Genomic DNA, 23874 nt, shown 5'->3' with positions numbered 1-23874 from the left:
AGAACCGCCCTGCCAGGTTAGTCACCCAGAACCGCCCTGCCAGGTTAGTCACCCAGAACCACCCTGCCAGGTTAGTCACCCAGAACCACCCTGCCAGGTTAGTCACCCAGAACCACCCTGCCAGGTTAGTCACCCAGAACCACCCTGCCAGGTTAGTCACCCAGAACCACCCTGCCAGGTTAGTCACCCAGAACCACCCTGCCAGGTTAGTCACCCAGAACCACCCTGCCAGGTTAGTCACCCAGAACCACCCTGCCAGGTTAGTCACCCAGAACCACCCTGCCAGGTTAGTCACCCAGAACCACCCTGCCAGGTTAGTCACCCAGAACCACCCTGCCAGGTTAGTCACCCAGAACCACCCTGCCAGGTTAGTCACCCAGAACCACCCTGCCAGGTTAGTCACCCAGAACCACCCTGCCAGGTTAGTCACCCAGAACCACCCTGCCAGGTTAGTCACCCAGAACCACCCTGCCAGGTTAGTCACCCAGAACCACCCTGCCAGGTTAGTCACCCAGAACCACCCTGCCAGGTTAGTCACCCAGAACCACCCTGCCAGGTTAGTCACCCAGAACCACCCTGCCAGGTTAGTCACCCAGAACCACCCTGCCAGGTTAGTCACCCAGAACCACCCTGCCAGGTTAGTCACCCAGAACCACCCTGCCAGGTTAGTCACCCAGAACCACCCTGCCAGGTTAGTCACCCAGAACCACCCTGCCAGGTTAGTCAGTCACCCAGAACCAGGTTTATTACGTATCCCCGTTAGTTCCTGCCAAGGCGGCAGCTACTCTTCCTGGGGTTTATTACGGACCCCCGTTAGTTCCTGCCAAGGCGGCAGCTACTCTTCCTGGGGTTTATTACGGACCCCCGTTAGTTCCTGCCAAGGCGGCAGCTACTCTTCCTGGGGTTTATTACGGACCCCCGTTAGTTCCTGCCAAGGCGGCAGCTACTCTTCCTGGGGTTTATTACGGACCCCCGTTAGTTCCTGCCAAGGCGGCAGCTACTCTTCCTGGGGTTTATTACGGACCCCCGTTAGTTCCTGCCAAGGCGGCAGCTACTCTTCCTGGGGTTTATTACGGACCCCCGTTAGTTCCTGCCAAGGCGGCAGCTACTCTTCCTGGGGTTTATTACGGACCCCCGTTAGTTCCTGCCAAGGCGGCAGCTACTCTTCCTGGGGTTTATTACGGACCCCCGTTAGTTCCTGCCAAGGCGGCAGCTACTCTTCCTGGGGTTTATTACGGACCCCCGTTAGTTCCTGCCAAGGCGGCAGCTACTCTTCCTGGGGTTTATTACGGACCCCCGTTAGTTCCTGCCAAGGCGGCAGCTACTCTTCCTGGGGTTTATTACGGACCCCCGTTAGTTCCTGCCAAGGCGGCAGCTACTCTTCCTGGGGTTTATTACGGACCCCCGTTAGTTCCTGCCAAGGCGGCAGCTACTCTTCCTGGGGTTTATTACGGACCCCCGTTAGTTCCTGCCAAGGCGGCAGCTACTCTTCCTGGGGTTTATTACGGACCCCCGTTAGTTCCTGCCAAGGCGGCAGCTACTCTTCCTGGGGTTTATTACGGACCCCCGTTAGTTCCTGCCAAGGCGGCAGCTACTCTTCCTGGGGTTTATTACGGACCCCCGTTAGTTCCTGCCAAGGCGGCAGCTACTCTTCCTGGGGTTTATTACGGACCCCCGTTAGTTCCTGCCAAGGCGGCAGCTACTCTTCCTGGGGTTTATTACGGACCCCCGTTAGTTCCTGCCAAGGCGGCAGCTACTCTTCCTGGGGTTTATTACGGACCCCCGTTAGTTCCTGCCAAGGCGGCAGCTACTCTTCCTGGGGTTTATTACGGACCCCCGTTAGTTCCTGCCAAGGCGGCAGCTACTCTTCCTGGGGTTTATTACGGACCCCCGTTAGTTCCTGCCAAGGCGGCAGCTACTCTTCCTGGGGTTTATTACGGACCCCCGTTAGTTCCTGCCAAGGCGGCAGCTACTCTTCCTGGGGTTTATTACGGACCCCCGTTAGTTCCTGCCAAGGCGGCAGCTACTCTTCCTGGGGTTTATTACGGACCCCCGTTAGTTCCTGCCAAGGCGGCAGCTACTCTTCCTGGGGTTTATTACGGACCCCCGTTAGTTCCTGCCAAGGCGGCAGCTACTCTTCCTGGGGTTTATTACGGACCCCCGTTAGTTCCTGCCAAGGCGGCAGCTACTCTTCCTGGGGTTTATTACGGACCCCCGTTAGTTCCTGCCAAGGCGGCAGCTACTCTTCCTGGGGTTTATTACGGACCCCCGTTAGTTCCTGCCAAGGCGGCAGCTACTCTTCCTGGGGTTTATTACGGACCCCCGTTAGTTCCTGCCAAGGCGGCAGCTACTCTTCCTGGGGTTTATTACGGACCCCCGTTAGTTCCTGCCAAGGCGGCAGCTACTCTTCCTGGGGTTTATTACGGACCCCCGTTAGTTCCTGCCAAGGCGGCAGCTACTCTTCCTGGGGTTTATTACGGACCCCCGTTAGTTCCTGCCAAGGCGGCAGCTACTCTTCCTGGGGTTTATTACGGACCCCCGTTAGTTCCTGCCAAGGCGGCAGCTACTCTTCCTGGGGTTTATTACGGACCCCCGTTAGTTCCTGCCAAGGCGGCAGCTACTCTTCCTGGGGTTTATTACGGACCCCCGTTAGTTCCTGCCAAGGCGGCAGCTACTCTTCCTGGGGTTTATTACGGACCCCCGTTAGTTCCTGCCAAGGCGGCAGCTACTCTTCCTGGGGTTTATTACGGACCCCCGTTAGTTCCTGCCAAGGCGGCAGCTACTCTTCCTGGGGTTTATTACGGACCCCCGTTAGTTCCTGCCAAGGCGGCAGCTACTCTTCCTGGGGTTTATTACGGACCCCCGTTAGTTCCTGCCAAGGCGGCAGCTACTCTTCCTGGGGTTTATTACGGACCCCCGTTAGTTCCTGCCAAGGCGGCAGCTACTCTTCCTGGGGTTTATTACGGACCCCCGTTAGTTCCTGCCAAGGCGGCAGCTACTCTTCCTGGGGTTTATTACGGACCCCCGTTAGTTCCTGCCAAGGCGGCAGCTACTCTTCCTGGGGTTTATTACGGACCCCCGTTAGTTCCTGCCAAGGCGGCAGCTACTCTTCCTGGGGTTTATTACGGACCCCCGTTAGTTCCTGCCAAGGCGGCAGCTACTCTTCCTGGGGTTTATTACGGACCCCCGTTAGTTCCTGCCAAGGCGGCAGCTACTCTTCCTGGGGTTTATTACGGACCCCCGTTAGTTCCTGCCAAGGCGGCAGCTACTCTTCCTGGGGTTTATTACGGACCCCCGTTAGTTCCTGCCAAGGCGGCAGCTACTCTTCCTGGGGTTTATTACGGACCCCCGTTAGTTCCTGCCAAGGCGGCAGCTACTCTTCCTGGGGTTTATTACGGACCCCCGTTAGTTCCTGCCAAGGCGGCAGCTACTCTTCCTGGGGTTTATTACGGATCCCCGTTAGTTCCTGCCAAGGCGGCAGCTACTCTTCCTGGGGTTTATTACGGATCCCCGTTAGTTCCTGCCAAGGCGGCAGCTACTCTTCCTGGGGTTTATTACGGATCCCCGTTAGTTCCTGCCAAGGCGGCAGCTACTCTTCCTGGGGTCCAAACACATTAAGGCAGGTTACATTACATATAAAACAACAGATAACATCATAACACCACTACATAGCTACAATACAACATGTTTAATACCAGCATACAACAATATTACTATGTGTACAGTTTGGTCATGTAGTGAACTGATGTTCTATCAGCAGGTCTCCATGTCCTTTGGTCATGTAGTGAACTGATGTTCTATCAGCAGGTCTCCATGTCCTTTGGTCATGTAGTGAACTGATGTTCTATCAGCAGGTCTCCATGTCCTTTGGTCATGTAGTGAACTGATGTTCTATCAGCAGGTCTCCATGTCCTTTGGTCATGTAGTGAACTGATGTTCTATCAGCAGGTCTCCATGTCCTTTGGTCATGTAGTGAACTGATGTTCTATCAGCAGGTCTCCATGTCCTTTGGTCATGTAGTGAACTGATGTTCTATCAGCAGGTCTCCATGTCCTTTGGTTTGGTCAGTTTGGTCATGTAGTGAACTGATACGGAGCATTTGGAAAGTTTTCAGACATTCACACATTTTGTTACATTACAGCCTTATTCTAAAATTGATTAAATTGTTTTTTCCCCTCATCTATCTACACAAATTAAACAATAATATCACATTTACATAAGTATTCAGACCCTTAACTCAGTACTTTGTTGAAGCACCTTTTGCAGCGATTAAAGCATTGAGTCTTCTTGGGTATGATGCTACAACCTTGGCACACCTGTATTTGGGGAGTTTCTCCCATTCTTCTCAGCAGATCCTCTCAAGCTCTGTCAGGTTGGATGGGGAGCGTTGCTGCACAGCTATTTTCAGGTCTCTCCAGAGATGTTCGATGGGGTTCAAGTCCGGTCTCTGGCTGGGCCACTCAAGGACATTCAGAGACTTGTCCCGAAGCCACTCCTGCGTTGTCTTGGCTGTGTGCTTAAGGTCGTTGTCCTGTTGGAAGGTGAACCTTCGCCCCAGTCTGAGGTCCTGAGCTCTCTGGAGCAGGTTTTCATCAAGGATCTCTGTATTTTGCTCCGTTTATCTTTCCCTCGATCCTGACTAGTCTCCTAGTCCCTGCCGCTGAAAAACATCCCCACAGCATGATGCTGCCACCACCATGCTTCACTATAGAGATGGTGCCAGGTTTCCTTCACATGTGACACTTGGCATTCAGGCCAAAGAGTTCAATCTTGGTTTCATCAGACCAGAGAATCTTGTTTCTCATGGTCATCTTGTTTCTCATGGTCTGAGAGTCTTTTGGTGCCTTTTGGCAAACTCCAAGAGGGCCGTCATGTGCCTTTTACTGAGGAGTGGCTTCCGTCTGGCCACTCTACCATAAACATTTACATTTAAGTCATTTAGCAGACACTCTTATCCAGAGTGACTTACAAATTTGGAAAGTTCATACATATTCATCCTGGTCCCCCCGTGGGAATTGAACCCTGGTCCCCCCGTGGGAAATGAACCCACAACCCTGGCGTTGCAAGCTCCATGCTCTACCAACTGAGCCACACGGGACCAGGCCTGATAGGTGGAGTGCAGCAGAGATGGTTGCCCTTCTGGAAGGTTCTCCCATCTCCACAGATGAACTCTGGAACTCTGTCAGAGTGACCATCAGGTTCTTGGTCTTCTCCCAGACCGAGGCCCTTCTCCCTCGATTACTCAGTTTGGCCGGGCGGCCAGCTCTAGGAAGAGGCTTGGTGGTTCCAAACTCCTTCCATTTAAGAATGATGGAGGCCACTGGTGGACTCCCAAGTTGTAGAAACATCTCAAGGATTATCAATGGAAACAGGATGCACCTGAGCTCCATTCCGAGTCTCATAGCAAAGGGTCTGAAACATGAGGTGATGGTGGCGGATGAATGGCACAACGATGGGCCTCAGGATCTCATCACGGTATCTCTGTGCATTCAAATGGCCATTGATAAAATGCAATTGTGTTTGTCTGTAACGTATGCCTTCCCATACGTTGGGCCACTCCGTTCCCAACGTTGACATCGGCAAACTGCTCACCCACATGACGCCATACACGTGGTGTGAGGTCGGTTTGATGTACTGCCAAATTCTCAAAATGAACATTAAATTATCTGGCAACAACTCTGGTGGACATTCCTGCAGTCAGCATGCCTATTGCACGATCCCTCAACTTGAGACATCTGTGGCATTGTGTTGTGACAAAACTGCACATTTTAGAATGGCCTTTTATTGTCCCCAGCACAAGGTACACCTGTGTAATGATCATGCTGTTTAATCAGCTTCTTGATATGCCACACCTGTCAGGTGGATGGATTATCTTGGCAAATGAGAAATCCTCACTAACAGGGATGTAAACAAATTTGTGCACAAAATGTGAGTGAAATAAGCTTTTTGTGTTTGTGGAAAATGAAACCATCACTGTTTGTTCTGTGTAGTACCGGCTCGGTGTAGTACCGGCTCTGTGTAGTACCGGCTCTGTGTAGTACCCGGCTCGGTGTAGTACCGGCTCGGTGTAGTACCGGCTCGGTGTAGTACCGGCTCGGTGTAGTACCCGGCTCGGTGTAGTACCGGCTCTATGTAGTACCCGGCTCTGTGTAGTACCGGCTCTATGTAGTACTATGCGCCTCCCAGAGTCTGTTCTGGACGTGGGGACTGTGAAGAGATCTCTGGTGGCATGTCTCGTGGGGTATGACTTTGCTCTTTCTGTTTTAGGCCAGTCTGGTCGAGGAATACTTTGAGGCTCACGGCAGTTCTAAATTCCTGACATCAGACCGGACCCTGCAGCGCCTACACACACCTAAACTAGACCGGGTGAGTACACACACACACACCTAAACTAGACCGGGTGAGTACACACACACACACACCTAAACTAGACCGGGTGAGTACACACACACACACCTAAACTAGACCGGGTGAGTACACACACACACACACACACACACCTAAACTAGACCGGGTGAGTACACACACACACACCTAAACTAGACCGGGTGAGTACACACACACACACCTAAACTAGACCGGGTGAGTACACACACACACACCTAAACTAGACCGGGTGAGTACACACACACACACACACACACACACCTAAACTAGACCGGGTGAGTACACACACACACACCTAAACTAGACCGGGTGAGTACACACACACACACACACACACACACACACCTAAACTAGACCGGGTGAGTACACACACACACACACACACACACACACACACCTAAACTAGATCGGGTGAGCACACACACACACACACACATCTAAACTAGATTGTGTGAGTACACACACACACACACACACACACACACCTAAACTAGATTGTGTGAGTACACTTACACCTAGGAGATGTATGGAAGCTTGTAAACCACGTAAATCATGTTTGTTGTGTGCAGGAGACATTGTTCCGTCTGTTAGACGGGAAAACGTCGAGTTATTCTTCAGAGATTGAGAAGCTCCACTCCAGTCACCATCAACACTTCAACAAGTGGATGCTGCAGCTACAGTAAGGACCTATCACGATGCAGGGCCGCATCTCACGATGCAGGGCCCCATCTCACGATGCAGGGCCCCATCTCACGATGCAGGGCCCCATCTCACGATGCAGGGCCCCATCTCACAATGCAGGGCCCATCTCACAATGCAGGGCCCATCTCACAATGCAGGGCCCATCTCACGATGCAGGGCCCATCTCACAATGCAGGGCCCATCTCACGATGCAGGGCCCCATCTCACAATGCAGGGCCCCATCTCACAATGCAGGGCCCATCTCACAATGCAGGGCCCATCTCACAATGCAGGGCCCATCTCACAATGCAGGGCCCATCTCACAATGCAGGGCCCCATCTCACAATGCAGGGCCCATCTCACAATGCAGGGCCCATCTCACGATGCAGGCCCCATCTCACGATGCAGGGCCCATCTCACAATGCAGGGCCCATCTCACGATGCAGGGCCCCATCTCACAATGCAGGGCCCCATCTCACAATGCAGGGCCCCATCTCACAATGCAGGGCCCCATCTCACAATGCAGGGCCCCATCTCACAATGCATGTTGTCGTATGTTGTCTTGTTGCTACGAGTGGAGGTCGCAGCGAGGTCACTAGACCGTATCATAACGCCGCTCTATGTAGTGGAGTATTAAGTGTGTGTGTGTGTGTGTGTGTGTGTGTGTGTGTGTGTGTGTGTGTGTGTGTGTGTGTGTGTGTGTGTGTGTGTGTGTGTGTGTGTGTGTGTGTGTGTGTGTGTGTGTGTGTGTGTGTGTGTGTGTGTAGGCTGGGTTACAGTGTGTTGCTGTACGGGCTGGGCAGTAAGAAGGCCTTACTAGAGGAGTTCCGAGTGTCTATGCTCTGTCAGGAGATGCACCTGGTTGTCAACGGATTCTTCCCTTCCATCACTCTCAAATCAGTCAGTATAACACACACCTATACACACACACACACACACCTATACACACACACACACACCTATACACACACACACACACCTATACACACACACACACCTATACACACACACCTATACACACACACCTATACACACACACACACACACCTATACACACACACACACACCTATACACACACACCTATACACACACACACACACCTATACACACACACCTATACACACACACACACACACCTATACACACACACCTATACACACACACACACACACCTATACACACACACACACACACCTATACACACACACCTATACACACACACACACACCTATACACACACACCTATACACACACACACACACCTATACACACACACACACCTATACACACACACAGACACCTATACACACACACCTATACACACACACACACACACCTATACACACACACACACACCTATACACACACACCTATACACACACACACACACCTATACACACACACCTATACACACACACCTATACACACACACCTATACACACACACACACACACCTATACACACACACCTATACACACACACACACACACCTATACACACACACACACACACCTATACACACACACCTATACACACACACACCTATACACACACACCTATACACACACACACACACCTACACACACACACCTATACACACACACACACACACCTATACACACACACCTATACACACACACACACACACCTATACACACACACACACACACCTATACACACACACACACACCTATACACACACACCTATACACACACACACACACATATACACACACACACACACCTATACACACACACACACACCTATACACACACACCTATACACACCTATACACACACACACACACACACCTATACACACACACACACACCTATACACACACACACACACACCTATACACACACACACCTATACACACACACCTGTACACACACACCTGTACACCGCCCTCCACCCCTCTGATGCTCTCCTCCTCTCCTGTAGATCCTGACTGCTCTGTCTGCAGAGATTCTCGAACACCAAGGAACGTTCCGGAACCCCGCTGACCAACTACAGTACATCACCACCACCCTCCGAGACCGTGGGTAGACCTTGACCCATACAGGGACCGGTGTGACCTTGACCCGTACAGGGACCGGTGTGACCTTGACCCGTACAGGGACCGGTGTGACCTTGACCCGTACAGGGACCGGTGTGACCTTGACCCGTACAGGGACCGGTGTGACCTTGACCCGTACAGGGACCGGTGTGACCTTGACCCGTACAGGGACCGGTGTGACCTTGACCCGTACAGGGACCGGTGTGACCTTGACCCGTACAGGGACCTGTGTGACCTTGACCCGTACAGGGACCGGTGTGACCTTGACCCGTACAGGGACCGGTGTGACCTTGACCCGTACAGGGACCGGTGGGACCTTGACCCGTACAGGGACCGGTGGGACCTTGACCCGTACAGGGACCGGTGGGACCTTGACCCGTACAGGGACCGGTGGGACCTTGACCCGTACAGGGACCGGTGGGACCTTGACCCGTACAGGGACCGGTGGGACCTTGACCCGTACAGGGACCGGTGGGACCTTGACCCGTACAGGGACCGGTGGGACCTTGACCCGTACAGGGACCGGTGGGACCTTGACCCGTACAGGGACCGGTGGGACCTTGACCCGTACAGGGACCGGTGGGACCTTGACCCGTACAGGGACCGGTGGGACCTTGACCCGTACAGGGACCGGTGGGACCTTGACCCGTACAGGGACCGGTGGGACCTTGACCCGTACAGGGACCGGTGGGACCTTGACCCGTACAGGGACCGGTGGGACCTTGACCCGTACAGGGACCGGTGGGACCTTGACCCGTACAGGGACCGGTGGGACCTTGACCCGTACAGGGACCGGTGGGACCTTGACCCGTACAGGGACCGGTGGGACCTTGACCCGTACAGGGACCGGTGGGACCTTGACCCGTACAGGGACCGGTGGGACCTTGACCCGTACAGGGACCGGTGGGACCTTGACCCGTACAGGGACCGGTGGGACCTTGACCCGTACAGGGACCGGTGGGACCTTGACCCGTACAGGGACCGGTGGGACCTTGACCCGTACAGGGACCGGTGGGACCTTGACCCGTACAGGGACCGGTGGGACCTTGACCCGTACAGGGACCGGTGGGACCTTGACCCGTACAGGGACCGGTGGGACCTTGACCCGTACAGGGACCGGTGGGACCTTGACCCGTACAGGGACCGGTGGGACCTTGACCCGTACAGGGACCGGTGGGACCTTGACCCGTACAGGGACCGGTGGGACCTTGACCCGTACAGGGACCGGTGGGACCTTGACCCGTACAGGGACCGGTGGGACCTTGACCCGTACAGGGACCGGTGGGACCTTGACCCGTACAGGGACCGGTGGGACCTTGACCCGTACAGGGACCGGTGGGACCTTGACCCGTACAGGGACCGGTGGGACCTTGACCCGTACAGGGACCGGTGGGACCTTGACCCGTACAGGGACCGGTGGGACCTTGACCCGTACAGGGACCGGTGGGACCTTGACCCGTACAGGGACCGGTGGGACCTTGACCCGTACAGGGACCGGTGGGACCTTGACCCGTACAGGGACCGGTGGGACCTTGACCCGTACAGGGACCGGTGGGACCTTGACCCGTACAGGGACCGGTGGGACCTTGACCCGTACAGGGACCGGTGGGACCTTGACCCGTACAGGGACCGGTGGGACCTTGACCCGTACAGGGACCGGTGGGACCTTGACCCGTACAGGGACCGGTGGGACCTTGACCCGTACAGGGACCGGTGGGACCTTGACCCGTACAGGGACCGGTGGGACCTTGACCCGTACAGGGACCGGTGGGACCTTGACCCGTACAGGGACCGGTGGGACCTTGACCCGTACAGGGACCGGTGGGACCTTGACCCGTACAGGGACCGGTGGGACCTTGACCCGTACAGGGACCGGTGGGACCTTGACCCGTACAGGGACCGGTGGGACCTTGACCCGTACAGGGACCGGTGGGACCTTGACCCGTACAGGGACCGGTGGGACCTTGACCCGTACAGGGACCGGTGGGACCTTGACCCGTACAGGGACCGGTGGGACCTTGACCCGTACAGGGACCGGTGGGACCTTGACCCGTACAGGGACCGGTGGGACCTTGACCCGTACAGGGACCGGTGGGACCTTGACCCGTACAGGGACCGGTGGGACCTTGACCCGTACAGGGACCGGTGGGACCTTGACCCGTACAGGGACCGGTGGGACCTTGACCCGTACAGGGACCGGTGGGACCTTGACCCGTACAGGGACCGGTGGGACCTTGACCCGTACAGGGACCGGTGGGACCTTGACCCGTACAGGGACCGGTGGGACCTTGACCCGTACAGGGACCGGTGGGACCTTGACCCGTACAGGGACCGGTGGGACCTTGACCCGTACAGGGACCGGTGGGACCTTGACCCGTACAGGGACCGGTGGGACCTTGACCCGTACAGGGACCGGTGGGACCTTGACCCGTACAGGGACCGGTGGGACCTTGACCCGTACAGGGACCGGTGGGACCTTGACCCGTAGCATACAGGGACCGGTGGGACCTTGACCCGTAGCATACAGGGACCGGTGGGACCTTGACCCGTAGCATACAGGGACCGGTGGGACCTTGACCCGTAGCATACAGGGACCGGTGGGACCTTGACCCGTAGCATACAGGGACCGGTGGGACCTTGACCCGTAGCATACAGGGACCGGTGGGACCTTGACCCGTAGCATACAGGGACCGGTGGGACCTTGACCCGTAGCATACAGGGACCGGTGGGACCTTGACCCGTACAGGGACCGGTGGGACCTTGACCCGTACAGGGACCGGTGGGACCTTGACCCGTAGCATACAGGGACCGGTGGGACCTTGACCCGTAGCATACAGGGACCGGTGGGACCTTGACCCGTAGCATACAGGGACCGGTGGGACCTTGACCCGTAGCATACAGGGACCGGTGGGACCTTGACCCGTAGCATACAGGGACCGGTGGGACCTTGACCCGTAGCATACAGGGACCGGTGGGACCTTGACCCGTAGCATACAGGGACCGGTGGGACCTTGACCCGTAGCATACAGGGACCGGTGGGACCTTGACCCGTAGCATACAGGGACCGGTGGGACCTTGACCCGTAGCATACAGGGACCGGTGGGACCTTGACCCGTAGCATACAGGGACCGGTGGGACCTTGACCCGTAGCATACAGGGACCGGTGGGACCTTGACCCGTAGCATACAGGGACCGGTGGGACCTTGACCCGTAGCATACAGGGACCGGTGGGACCTTGACCCGTAGCATACAGGGACCGGTGGGACCTTGACCCGTAGCATACAGGGACCGGTGGGACCTTGACCCGTAGCATACAGGGACCGGTGGGACCTTGACCCGTAGCATACAGGGACCGGTGGGACCTTGACCCGTAGCATACAGGGACCGGTGGGACCTTGACCCGTAGCATACAGGGACCGGTGGGACCTTGACCCGTAGCATACAGGGACCGGTGGGACCTTGACCCGTAGCATACAGGGACCGGTGGGACCTTGACCCGTAGCATACAGGGACCGGTGGGACCTTGACCCGTAGCATACAGGGACCGGTGGGACCTTGACCCGTAGCATACAGGGACCGGTGGGACCTTGACCCGTAGCATACAGGGACCGGTGGGACCTTGACCCGTAGCATACAGGGACCGGTGGGACCTTGACCCGTAGCATACAGGGACCGGTGGGACCTTGACCCGTAGCATACAGGGACCGGTGGGACCTTGACCCGTAGCATACAGGGACCGGTGGGACCTTGACCCGTAGCATACAGGGACCGGTGGGACCTTGACCCGTAGCATACAGGGACCGGTGGGACCTTGACCCGTAGCATACAGGGACCGGTGGGACCTTGACCCGTAGCATACAGGGACCGGTGGGACCTTGACCCGTAGCATACAGGGACCGGTGGGACCTTGACCCGTAGCATACAGGGACCGGTGGGACCTTGACCCGTAGCATACAGGGACCGGTGGGACCTTGACCCGTAGCATACAGGGACCGGTGGGACCTTGACCCGTAGCATACAGGGACCGGTGGGACCTTGACCCGTAGCATACAGGGACCGGTGGGACCTTGACCCGTAGCATACAGGGACCGGTGGGACCTTGACCCGTAGCATACAGGGACCGGTGGGACCTTGACCCGTAGCATACAGGGACCGGTGGGACCTTGACCCGTAGCATACAGGGACCGGTGGGACCTTGACCCGTACAGGGACCGGTGGGACCTTGACCCGTACAGGGACCGGTGGGACCTTGACCCGTAGCATACAGGGACCGGTGTGACCTTGACCCGTAGCGTACAGGGACCGGTGTGACCTTGACCCGTAGCGTACAGGGACCGGTGTGACCTTGACCCGTACAGGGACCGGTGGGACCTTGACCCGTACAGGGACCGGTGGGACCTTGACCCGTACAGGGACCGGTGGGACCTTGACCCGTAGCATACAGGGACCGGTGTGACCTTGACCCGTAGCGTACAGGGACCGGTGTGACCTTGACCCGTAGCGTACAGGGACCGGTGTGACCTTGACCCGTACAGGGACCGGTGGGACCTTGACCCGTACAGGGACCGGTGGGACCTTGACCCGTAGCATACAGGGACCGGTGGGACCTTGACCCGTAGCATACAGGGACCGGTGGGACCTTGACCCGTAGCATACAGGGACCGGTGGGACCTTGACCCGTAGCATACAGGGACCGGTGGGACCTTGACCCGTACAGGGACCGGGTAGACCTTGACCCGTACAGGGACCGGTGGGACCTTGACCCGTACAGGGGCCGGTGGGACCTTGACCCGTACAGGGGCCGGTGGGACCTTGACCCGTACAGGGGCCGGTGGGACCTTGACCCGTACAGGGGCCGGTGGGACCTTGACCCGTACAGGGGCCGGTGGGACCTTGACCCGTACAGGGGCCGGTGGGACCTTGACCCGTACAGGGGCCGGTGGGACCTTGACCCGTACAGGGGCCGGTGGGACCTTGACCCGTACAGGGGCCGGTGTGACCTTGACCCGTAGCGTACAGGGACCGGTGTGACCTTGACCCGTACAGGGACCGGTGGGACCTTGACCCGTACAGGGACCGGTGGGACCTTGACCCGTACAGGGACCGGTGGGACCTTGACCCGTACAGGGACCGGTGGGACCTTGACCCGTACAGGGACCGGTGGGACCTTGACCCGTACAGGGACCGGTGGGACCTTGACCCGTACAGGGACCGGTGGGACCTTGACCCGTACAGGGACCGGTGGGACCTTGACCCGTACAGGGACCGGTGGGACCTTGACCCGTAGCATACAGGGACCGGTGGGACCTTGACCCGTAGCATACAGGGACCGGTGGGACCTTGACCCGTACAGGGACCGGTGTGACCTTGACCCGTACAGGGACCGGTGGGACCTTGACCCGTACAGGGACCGGTGGGACCTTGACCCGTACAGGGACCGGTGGGACCTTGACCCGTACAGGGACCGGTGGGACCTTGACCCGTACAGGGACCGGTGGGACCTTGACCCGTACAGGGACCGGTGGGACCTTGACCCGTACAGGGACCGGTGGGACCTTGACCCGTACAGGGACCGGTGGGACCTTGACCCGTACAGGGACCGGTGGGACCTTGACCCGTACAGGGACCGGTGGGACCTTGACCCGTACAGGGACCGGTGGGACCTTGACCCGTAGCATACAGGGACCGGTGGGACCTTGACCCGTAGCATACAGGGACCGGTGGGACCTTGACCCGTAGCATACAGGGACCGGTGGGACCTTGACCCGTACAGGGACCGGTGGGACCTTGACCCGTACAGGGACCGGTGGGACCTTGACCCGTACAGGGACCGGTGGGACCTTGACCCGTACAGGGGCCGGTGTGACCTTGACCCGTACAGGGGCCGGTGTGACCTTGACCCGTACAGGGGCCGGTGTGACCTTGACCCGTAGCGTACAGGGACCGGTGTGACCTTGACCCGTACAGGGACCGGTGGGACCTTGACCCGTACAGGGACCGGTGGGACCTTGACCCGTACAGGGACCGGTGGGACCTTGACCCGTACAGGGACCGGTGGGACCTTGACCCGTACAGGGACCGGTGGGACCTTGACCCGTAGCATACAGGGACCGGTGGGACCTTGACCCGTAGCATACAGGGACCGGTGGGACCTTGACCCGTAGCATACAGGGACCGGTGGGACCTTGACCCGTACAGGGACCGGTGGGACCTTGACCCGTACAGGGACCGGGTAGACCTTGACCCGTACAGGGACCGGTGGGACCTTGACCCGTACAGGGACCGGTGGGACCTTGACCCGTAGCATACAGGGACCGGTGGGACCTTGACCCGTACAGGGACCGGTGTGACCTTGACCCGTACAGGGACCGGTGTGACCTTGACCCGTACAGGGACCGGTGGGACCTTGACCCGTACAGGGACCGGTGGGACCTTGACCCGTACAGGGACCGGTGGGACCTTGACCCGTACAGGGACCGGGTAGACCTTGACCCGTACAGGGACCGGTGGGACCTTGACCCGTACAGGGACCGGTGGGACCTTGACCCGTACAGGGACCGGTGTGACCTTGACCCGTACAGGGACCGGTGGGACCTTGACCCGTACAGGGACCGGTGGGACCTTGACCCGTACAGGGACCGGTGGGACCTTGACCCGTACAGGGACCGGTGGGACCTTGACCCGTACAGGGACCGGTGGGACCTTGACCCGTACAGGGACCGGTGGGACCTTGACCCGTAGCATACAGGGACCGGTGGGACCTTGACCCGTAGCATACAGGGACCGGTGGGACCTTGACCCGTACAGGGACCGGTGTGACCTTGACCCGTACAGGGACCGGTGTGACCTTGACCCGTACAGGGACCGGTGGGACCTTGACCCGTACAGGGACCGGTGGGACCTTGACCCGTACAGGGACCGGGTAGACCTTGACCCGTACAGGGACCGGTGGGACCTTGACCCGTACAGGGACCGGTGTGACCTTGACCCGTACAGGGACCGGTGGGACCTTGACCCGTACAGGGACCGGTGGGACCTTGACCCGTACAGGGACCGGTGGGACCTTGACCCGTACAGGGACCGGTGGGACCTTGACCCGTACAGGGACCGGTGGGACCTTGACCCGTAGCATACAGGGACCGGTGGGACCTTGACCCGTAGCATACAGGGACCGGTGGGACCTTGACCCGTACAGGGACCGGTGGGACCTTGACCCGTACAGGGACCGGTGGGACCTTGACCCGTACAGGGACCGGTGGGACCTTGACCCGTACAGGGGCCGGTGTGACCTTGACCCGTACAGGGGCCGGTGTGACCTTGACCCGTACAGGGGCCGGTGTGACCTTGACCCGTAGCGTACAGGGACCGGTGTGACCTTGACCCGTACAGGGACCGGTGGGACCTTGACCCGTACAGGGACCGGTGGGACCTTGACCCGTACAGGGACCGGTGGGACCTTGACCCGTACAGGGACCGGTGGGACCTTGACCCGTACAGGGACCGGTGGGACCTTGACCCGTAGCATACAGGGACCGGTGGGACCTTGACCCGTAGCATACAGGGACCGGTGGGACCTTGACCCGTAGCATACAGGGACCGGTGGGACCTTGACCCGTACAGGGACCGGTGGGACCTTGACCCGTACAGGGACCGGGTAGACCTTGACCCGTACAGGGACCGGTGGGACCTTGACCCGTACAGGGACCGGTGGGACCTTGACCCGTAGCATACAGGGACCGGTGGGACCTTGACCCGTACAGGGACCGGTGTGACCTTGACCCGTACAGGGACCGGTGTGACCTTGACCCGTACAGGGACCGGTGGGACCTTGACCCGTACAGGGACCGGTGGGACCTTGACCCGTACAGGGACCGGTGGGACCTTGACCCGTACAGGGACCGGGTAGACCTTGACCCGTACAGGGACCGGTGGGACCTTGACCCGTACAGGGACCGGTGGGACCTTGACCCGTACAGGGACCGGTGGGACCTTGACCCGTACAGGGACCGGTGGGACCTTGACCCGTACAGGGACCGGTGGGACCTTGACCCGTACAGGGACCGGTGGGACCTTGACCCGTACAGGGACCGGTGGGACCTTGACCCGTACAGGGACCGGTGTGACCTTGACCCGTACAGGGACCGGTGTGACCTTGACCCGTACAGGGACCGGTGTGACCTTGACCCGTACAGGGACCGGTGTGACCTTGACCCGTACAGGGGCCGGTGTGACCTTGACCCGTAGCGTACAGGGACCGGTGTGACCTTGACCCGTAGCGTACAGGGACCGGTGTGACCTTGACCCGTACAGGGACCGGTGGGACCTTGACCCGTACAGGGACCGGTGGGACCTTGACCCGTACAGGGACCGGTGGGACCTTGACCCGTACAGGGACCGGTGGGACCTTGACCCGTACAGGGACCGGTGGGACCTTGACCCGTACAGGGACCGGTGGGACCTTGACCCGTACAGGGACCGGTGGGACCTTGACCCGTACAGGGACCGGTGGGACCTTGACCCGTACAGGGACCGGTGGGACCTTGACCCGTACAGGGACCGGTGGGACCTTGACCCGTACAGGGACCGGTGGGACCTTGACCCGTACAGGGACCGGTGGGACCTTGACCCGTACAGGGACCGGTGGGACCTTGACCCGTACAGGGACCGGTGGGACCTTGACCCGTACAGGGACCGGTGGGACCTTGACCCGTACAGGGACCGGTGGGACCTTGACCCGTACAGGGACCGGTGGGACCTTGACCCGTACAGGGACCGGTGGGACCTTGACCCGTACAGGGACCGGTGGGACCTTGACCCGTACAGGGACCGGTGGGACCTTGACCCGTAGCGTACAGGGACCGGTGGGACCTTGACCCGTAGCGTACAGGGACCGGTGGGACCTTGACCCGTAGCGTACAGGGGCCGGTGTGACCTTGACCCGTAGCGTACAGGGACCGGTGTGACCTTGACCCGTAGCGTACAGGGGCCGGTGTGACCTTGACCCGTAGCGTACAGGGGCCGGTGTGACCTTGACCCGTAGCGTACAGGGACCGGTGTGACCTTGACCCGTACAGGGACCGGTGTGACCTTGACCCGTAGCGTACAGGGACCGGTGTGACCTTGACCCGTAGCGTACAGGGACCGGTGTGACCTTGACCCGTAGCGTACAGGGACCGGTGTGACCTTGACCCGTAGCGTACAGGGACCGGTGTGACCTTGACCCGTAGCGTACAGGGACCGGTGTGACCTTGACCCGTAGCGTACAGGGACCGGTGTGACCTTGACCCGTAGCGTACAGGGACCGGTGTGACCTTGACCCGTAGCGTACAGGGGCCGGTGTGACCTTGACCCGTAGCGTACAGGGGCCGGTGTGACCTTGACCCGTAGCGTACAGGGACCGGTGTGACCTTGACCCGTACAGGGACCGGTGTGACCTTGACCCGTACAGGGACCGGTGTGACCTTGACCCGTAGCGTACAGGGACCGGTGTGACCTTGACCCGTAGCGTACAGGGACCGGTGTGACCTTGACCCGTACAGGGACCGGTGTGACCTTGACCCGTAGCATACAGGGACCGGTGTGACCTTGACCCGTAGCGTACAGGGACCGGTGTGACCTTGACCCGTAACGTACAGGGACCGGTGTGACCTTGACCCGTAGCGTACAGGGACCGGTGGGACCTTGACCCGTACAGGGACCGGTGGGACCTTGACCCGTACAGGGACCGGTGGGACCTTGACCCGTACAGGGACCGGTGGGACCTTGACCCGTACAGGGACCGGTGGGACCTTGACCCGTACAGGGACCGGTGGGACCTTGACCCGTACAGGGACCGGTGGGACCTTGACCCGTACAGGGACCGGTGGGACCTTGACCCGTACAGGGACCGGTGGGACCTTGACCCGTACAGGGACCGGTGGGACCTTGACCCGTACAGGGACCGGTGGGACCTTGACCCGTACAGGGACCGGTGGGACCTTGACCCGTACAGGGACCGGTGGGACCTTGACCCGTACAGGGACCGGTGGGACCTTGACCCGTACAGGGACCGGTGGGACCTTGACCCGTACAGGGACCGGTGGGACCTTGACCCGTACAGGGACCGGTGGGACCTTGACCCGTACAGGGACCGGTGGGACCTTGACCCGTACAGGGACCGGTGGGACCTTGACCCGTACAGGGACCGGTGGGACCTTGACCCGTACAGGGACCGGTGGGACCTTGACCCGTACAGGGACCGGTGGGACCTTGACCCGTACAGGGACCGGTGGGACCTTGACCCGTACAGGGACCGGTGGGACCTTGACCCGTACAGGGACCGGTGGGACCTTGACCCGTACAGGGACCGGTGGGACCTTGACCCGTACAGGGACCGGTGGGACCTTGACCCGTACAGGGACCGGTGGGACCTTGACCCGTAGCGTACAGGGACCGGTGGGACCTTGACCCGTAGCGTACAGGGACCGGTGGGACCTTGACACGTACAGGGACCGGTGTGACCTTGACACGTACAGGGACCGGTGTGACCTTGACCCGTAGCGTACAGGGACCGGTGTGACCTTGACCCGTACAGGGACCGGTGTGACCTTGACCCGTAGCGTACAGGGACCGGTGTGACCTTGACCCGTACAGGGACCGGTGGGACCTTGACCCGTAGCGTACAGGGACCGGTGTGACCTTGACCCGTACAGGGACCGATATGACCTTGACCCGTACAGGGACCGGGTAGACCTTGACCCGTAGCATACAGGGACCGGTGTGACCTTGACCCGTAGCATACAGGGACCGGTGTGACCTTGACCCGTACAGGGACCGGTGTGACCTTGACCCGTAGCGTACAGGGACCGGTGTGACCTTGACACGTACAGGGACCGGTGTGACCTTGACCCGTAGCGTACAGGGACCGGTGTGACCTTGACCCGTAGCGTACAGGGACCGGTGTGACCTTGACCCGTAGCGTACAGGGACCGGTGTGACCTTGACCCGTAGCGTACAGGGACCGGTGTGACCTTGACCCGTAACACACAGGGACCGGTGTGACCTTGACCCGTAGCATACAGGGACCGGTGTGACCTTGACCCGTAACATACAGTGCCTTGCAAAAGTATTCACCCCTTAGGGTGTTTTCCCTATTTTGTTGTATTACAACTTGCAATTTTAAATTATTTTTATATTTGGATTTCATGTAATGGACATAAACAAAATAGTCCAAATTAGTGAAGTGAAATTTTAAAAATAACTTCTTTCCAAATATTCAACAAAAAACTGAGAAGTGTTGTGTGCATTTGTATTCACCCCCTAAATAAGATCTGGTGCAACCAATTACCTTCAGAAGTCACATAATTAGTTAGATTGCACACAGGTGGACTTTATTTAAGTGTTACATGATCTGTCACACGATCTCAGTATATATACACCTCTTCTGAAAGGCCCCAGAGTCTGCAACACCACCAAGCAAGGGGCACCACCAAGCAAGCAGCACCATGAAGACCAAGGAGCTCTCCAAACAGGTCAGGGACAAAGTTGTGGAGAAGTACAGGTCAGGTTTGAGTTATAAAAAAATATCAAACTTTGAAGATCCCACAGAGCACCATTAAATCCATTATTAAAACATGGAAAGAATATTGCACCACAACAAACCTGCCAAGAGGACCAGGCAAGGGGGGCATTAATCAGAGAGGCAACAAAGAGACCAAAGATAACCCTGAAGGAGCTGCCAAGCTCCACAGTGGAGATTGGAGTATCTGTCCATAGGACCACTTTAAGCCGTACACTCCACAGAGCTGGGCTTTACGGAAGAGTGGCCAGAAAAAAAGCAATTGCTTAAATAAAAAATAAGCGAACATGTTTGGTTTTCACCAAAAGGCATGTGGGAGACTCCCCAAACATATGGAAGAAGGTACTCTGGTCAGATGAGACTAAAATGTATCTTTTTGGTCATCAAAGAAAACGCTATGTCTGGCGCAAACCCAACACCTCTCATCACCCCGAGAACATCATCCCCACAGTGAAGCATGGTGGTGGCAGCATCATGCTGTGGGGATGTTTTTCATCGGCAGGGACGGGGAAACTGGTCAGAATTGACGGAATGATGGATGGCGCTAAATACAGGGAAATTCTTGAGGGGAACCTGTTTGTCTTCCAGAGATTTGAGACTGGGACGGCGGTTCACCTTCCAGCAGGACAATGACCCTAAGCATACTGCTAAAGCAACACTCGTTGGTTTAAGGGGAAAGATTTAAAAGTCTAGGAATGGCCTAGTCAAAGCCCAGACCTCAATCCATTTGAGAATCTGTGGTATGACTTAAAGATTGCTGTACACCAGCAGAACCCATCCAACTTGAAGGAGCTGGAGCAGTTTTGCCTTGAAGAATGGGCAAAAATCCCGGTGGCTAGATGTGCCAAGCTTATAGAGACATACCCAAGAGACTTGCAGCTGTAATTGCTGCAAAGGGTGGTTCTACAAAGTATTGACTTTGGGGGGGGGTGAATAGTTATGCACGCTCAAGTTTTCTGTTGTTTTATCTTGTTTGTTTCACAATAAAAAATCTTCAAAGTGGTAAGCATGTTGTGTAAATCAAATTATACAACCCCTTCCAAAAAAAAATCGATTTTAATTCCAGGTTGTAAGGCAACAAAATAGGGAAAATGCCAAAGGGGGGTGAATACTTTTACACGGACCAGTGTGTGTGTGTGAACTTTGACCTATGTGTGTCTCATCAGAGCCGGACCTCCATGTGTATCTGTTGATCCACAATATTGACGGTCCCATGCTCCGCGGAGAGAAGACCCAGAATGCACTGGGCCAACTGGCCTCACTACCCAACCTGCACCTTGTCGCCTCCATCGACCACATCAACGCACCGCTCGGTACGGTACAGTTTGTCTATTTGTCCTGTATTACTTGGTCTTACCACAGATCTACTGTTTATGAAGGTGTTTGTGTGTGTGTGTGTGTGTGTGTGTGTGTCTCCCTGCAGTGTGGGACCAGTGTAAACTGAGTCAGTTTAACTGGTTGTGGTGGGAGTGCGTGTGTTTCCAGCGATATGTGGAGGAGACGTCCTATGAGAACTCTCTACTAGTTCAACAGACTGGAGCCCTCGCCCTCTCCTCCTTGACACACGTCCTACGCAGCCTTACGGCTAACGCCAGGTACACACACTACAGCTAACACCTTACGGCTAACGCCAGGTACACACACTACAGCTAACACCTTACGGCTAACGCCAGGTACACACACTACAGCTAACACCTTACGGCTGACGCCAGGTACACACACTACAGCTAAAACCTTACGGCTGACGCCAGGTACACACACTACAGCTAACACCTTACGGCTAACGCCAGGTACACACACTACAGCTAACACCTTACGGCTAACGCCAGGTACACACACTACAGCTAACACCTTACGGCTAACGCCAGGTACACACACTACAGCTAACACCTTACGGCTAACGCCAGGTACACACACTACAGCTAAAACCTTACGACTGACGCCAGGTACACACACTACAGCTAACACCTTACGACTGACGCCAGGTACACACACTACAGCTAACACCTTACGGCTAACGCCAGGTACACACACTACAGCTAACACCTTACGGCTAACGCCAGGTACACACACTACAGCTAACACCTTACGGCTGACGCCAGGTACACACACTACAGCTAACACCAGGTACACACACTACAGCTAACACCTTACAGCTAACACCAGGTACACACACTACAGCTAACACCTTACGGCTAACGCCAGGTACACTACAGCTAACACCTTACGGCTAACGCCAGGTACACTACAGCTAACACCTTACGGCTAACGCCAGGTACACACACTACAGCTAACACCTTACGGCTAACGCCAGGTACACACACTACAGCTAACACCAGGTACACACACTACAGCTAACACCTTACAGCTAACACCAGGTACACACACTACAGCTAACACCTTACGGCTAACGCCAGGTACACTACAGCTAACACCTTACGGCTAACGCCAGGTACACTACAGCTAACACCTTACGGCTAACGCCAGGTACACACACTACAGCTAACACCTTACGGCTAACGCCAGGTACACACACTACAGCTAACACCTTACGGCTAACGCCAGGTACACACACTACAGCTAACACCTTACGGCTAACGCCAGGTACACACACTACAGCTAACACCTTACGGCTAACGCCAGGGACACACACTACAGCTAACACCTTACGGCTAACGCCAGGTACACACACTACAGCTAACACCTTACGGCTAACGCCAGGTACACACACTACAGCTGAAACCTTACGGCTAACGCCAGGTACACACACTACAGCTAACACCAGGTACACACACTACAGCTAACACCTTACGGCTAACGCCAGGTACACACACTACAGCTAACACCTTACGGCTAACGCCAGGTACACACACTACAGCTAACACCTTACGGCTGACGCCAGGTACACACACTACAGCTAACACCTTACGGCTGACGCCAGGTACACACACTACAGCTAACACCTTACGGCTAACGCCAGGTACACACACTACAGCTAACACCTTACGGCTAACGCCAGGTACACACACTACAGCTAACACCTTACGGCTAACGCCAGGTACACACACTACAGCTAACACCTTACGGCTAACGCCAGGTACACACACTACAGCTAACACCTTACGGCTAACGCCAGGTACACACACTACAGCTAACACCTTACTGCTAACGCCAGGTACACACACTAC

The 23874-nt window shown here is 57.2% G+C and overlaps 1 protein-coding gene across 2 annotated transcripts in view; it reads left to right on the top strand.

Annotated features, from left to right (window-relative positions):
* Positions 1-23874, top strand: part of orc2 (origin recognition complex, subunit 2) — a 42913-nt gene that overhangs the window by 16246 nt on the left and 2793 nt on the right. For both annotated transcript variants that reach the window (XM_055910803.1, XM_055910802.1), the window contains 6 exons: positions 6268-6366; positions 6957-7066; positions 7836-7968; positions 9015-9111; positions 21853-21999; positions 22110-22281. In XM_055910803.1, coding sequence (XP_055766778.1) covers positions 6268-6366; positions 6957-7066; positions 7836-7968; positions 9015-9111; positions 21853-21999; positions 22110-22281 — 758 coding nt within the window. The remainder of the gene's footprint in view (positions 1-6267; positions 6367-6956; positions 7067-7835; positions 7969-9014; positions 9112-21852; positions 22000-22109; positions 22282-23874) is intronic.

This window comes from Salvelinus fontinalis, unplaced genomic scaffold (assembly GCF_029448725.1).
Source record: "Salvelinus fontinalis isolate EN_2023a unplaced genomic scaffold, ASM2944872v1 scaffold_0031, whole genome shotgun sequence".
In the NCBI taxonomy this organism is placed as follows: Eukaryota; Metazoa; Chordata; class Actinopteri; order Salmoniformes; family Salmonidae; genus Salvelinus; species Salvelinus fontinalis.
This window is presented reverse-complemented; position numbering and strand designations above follow the sequence as displayed.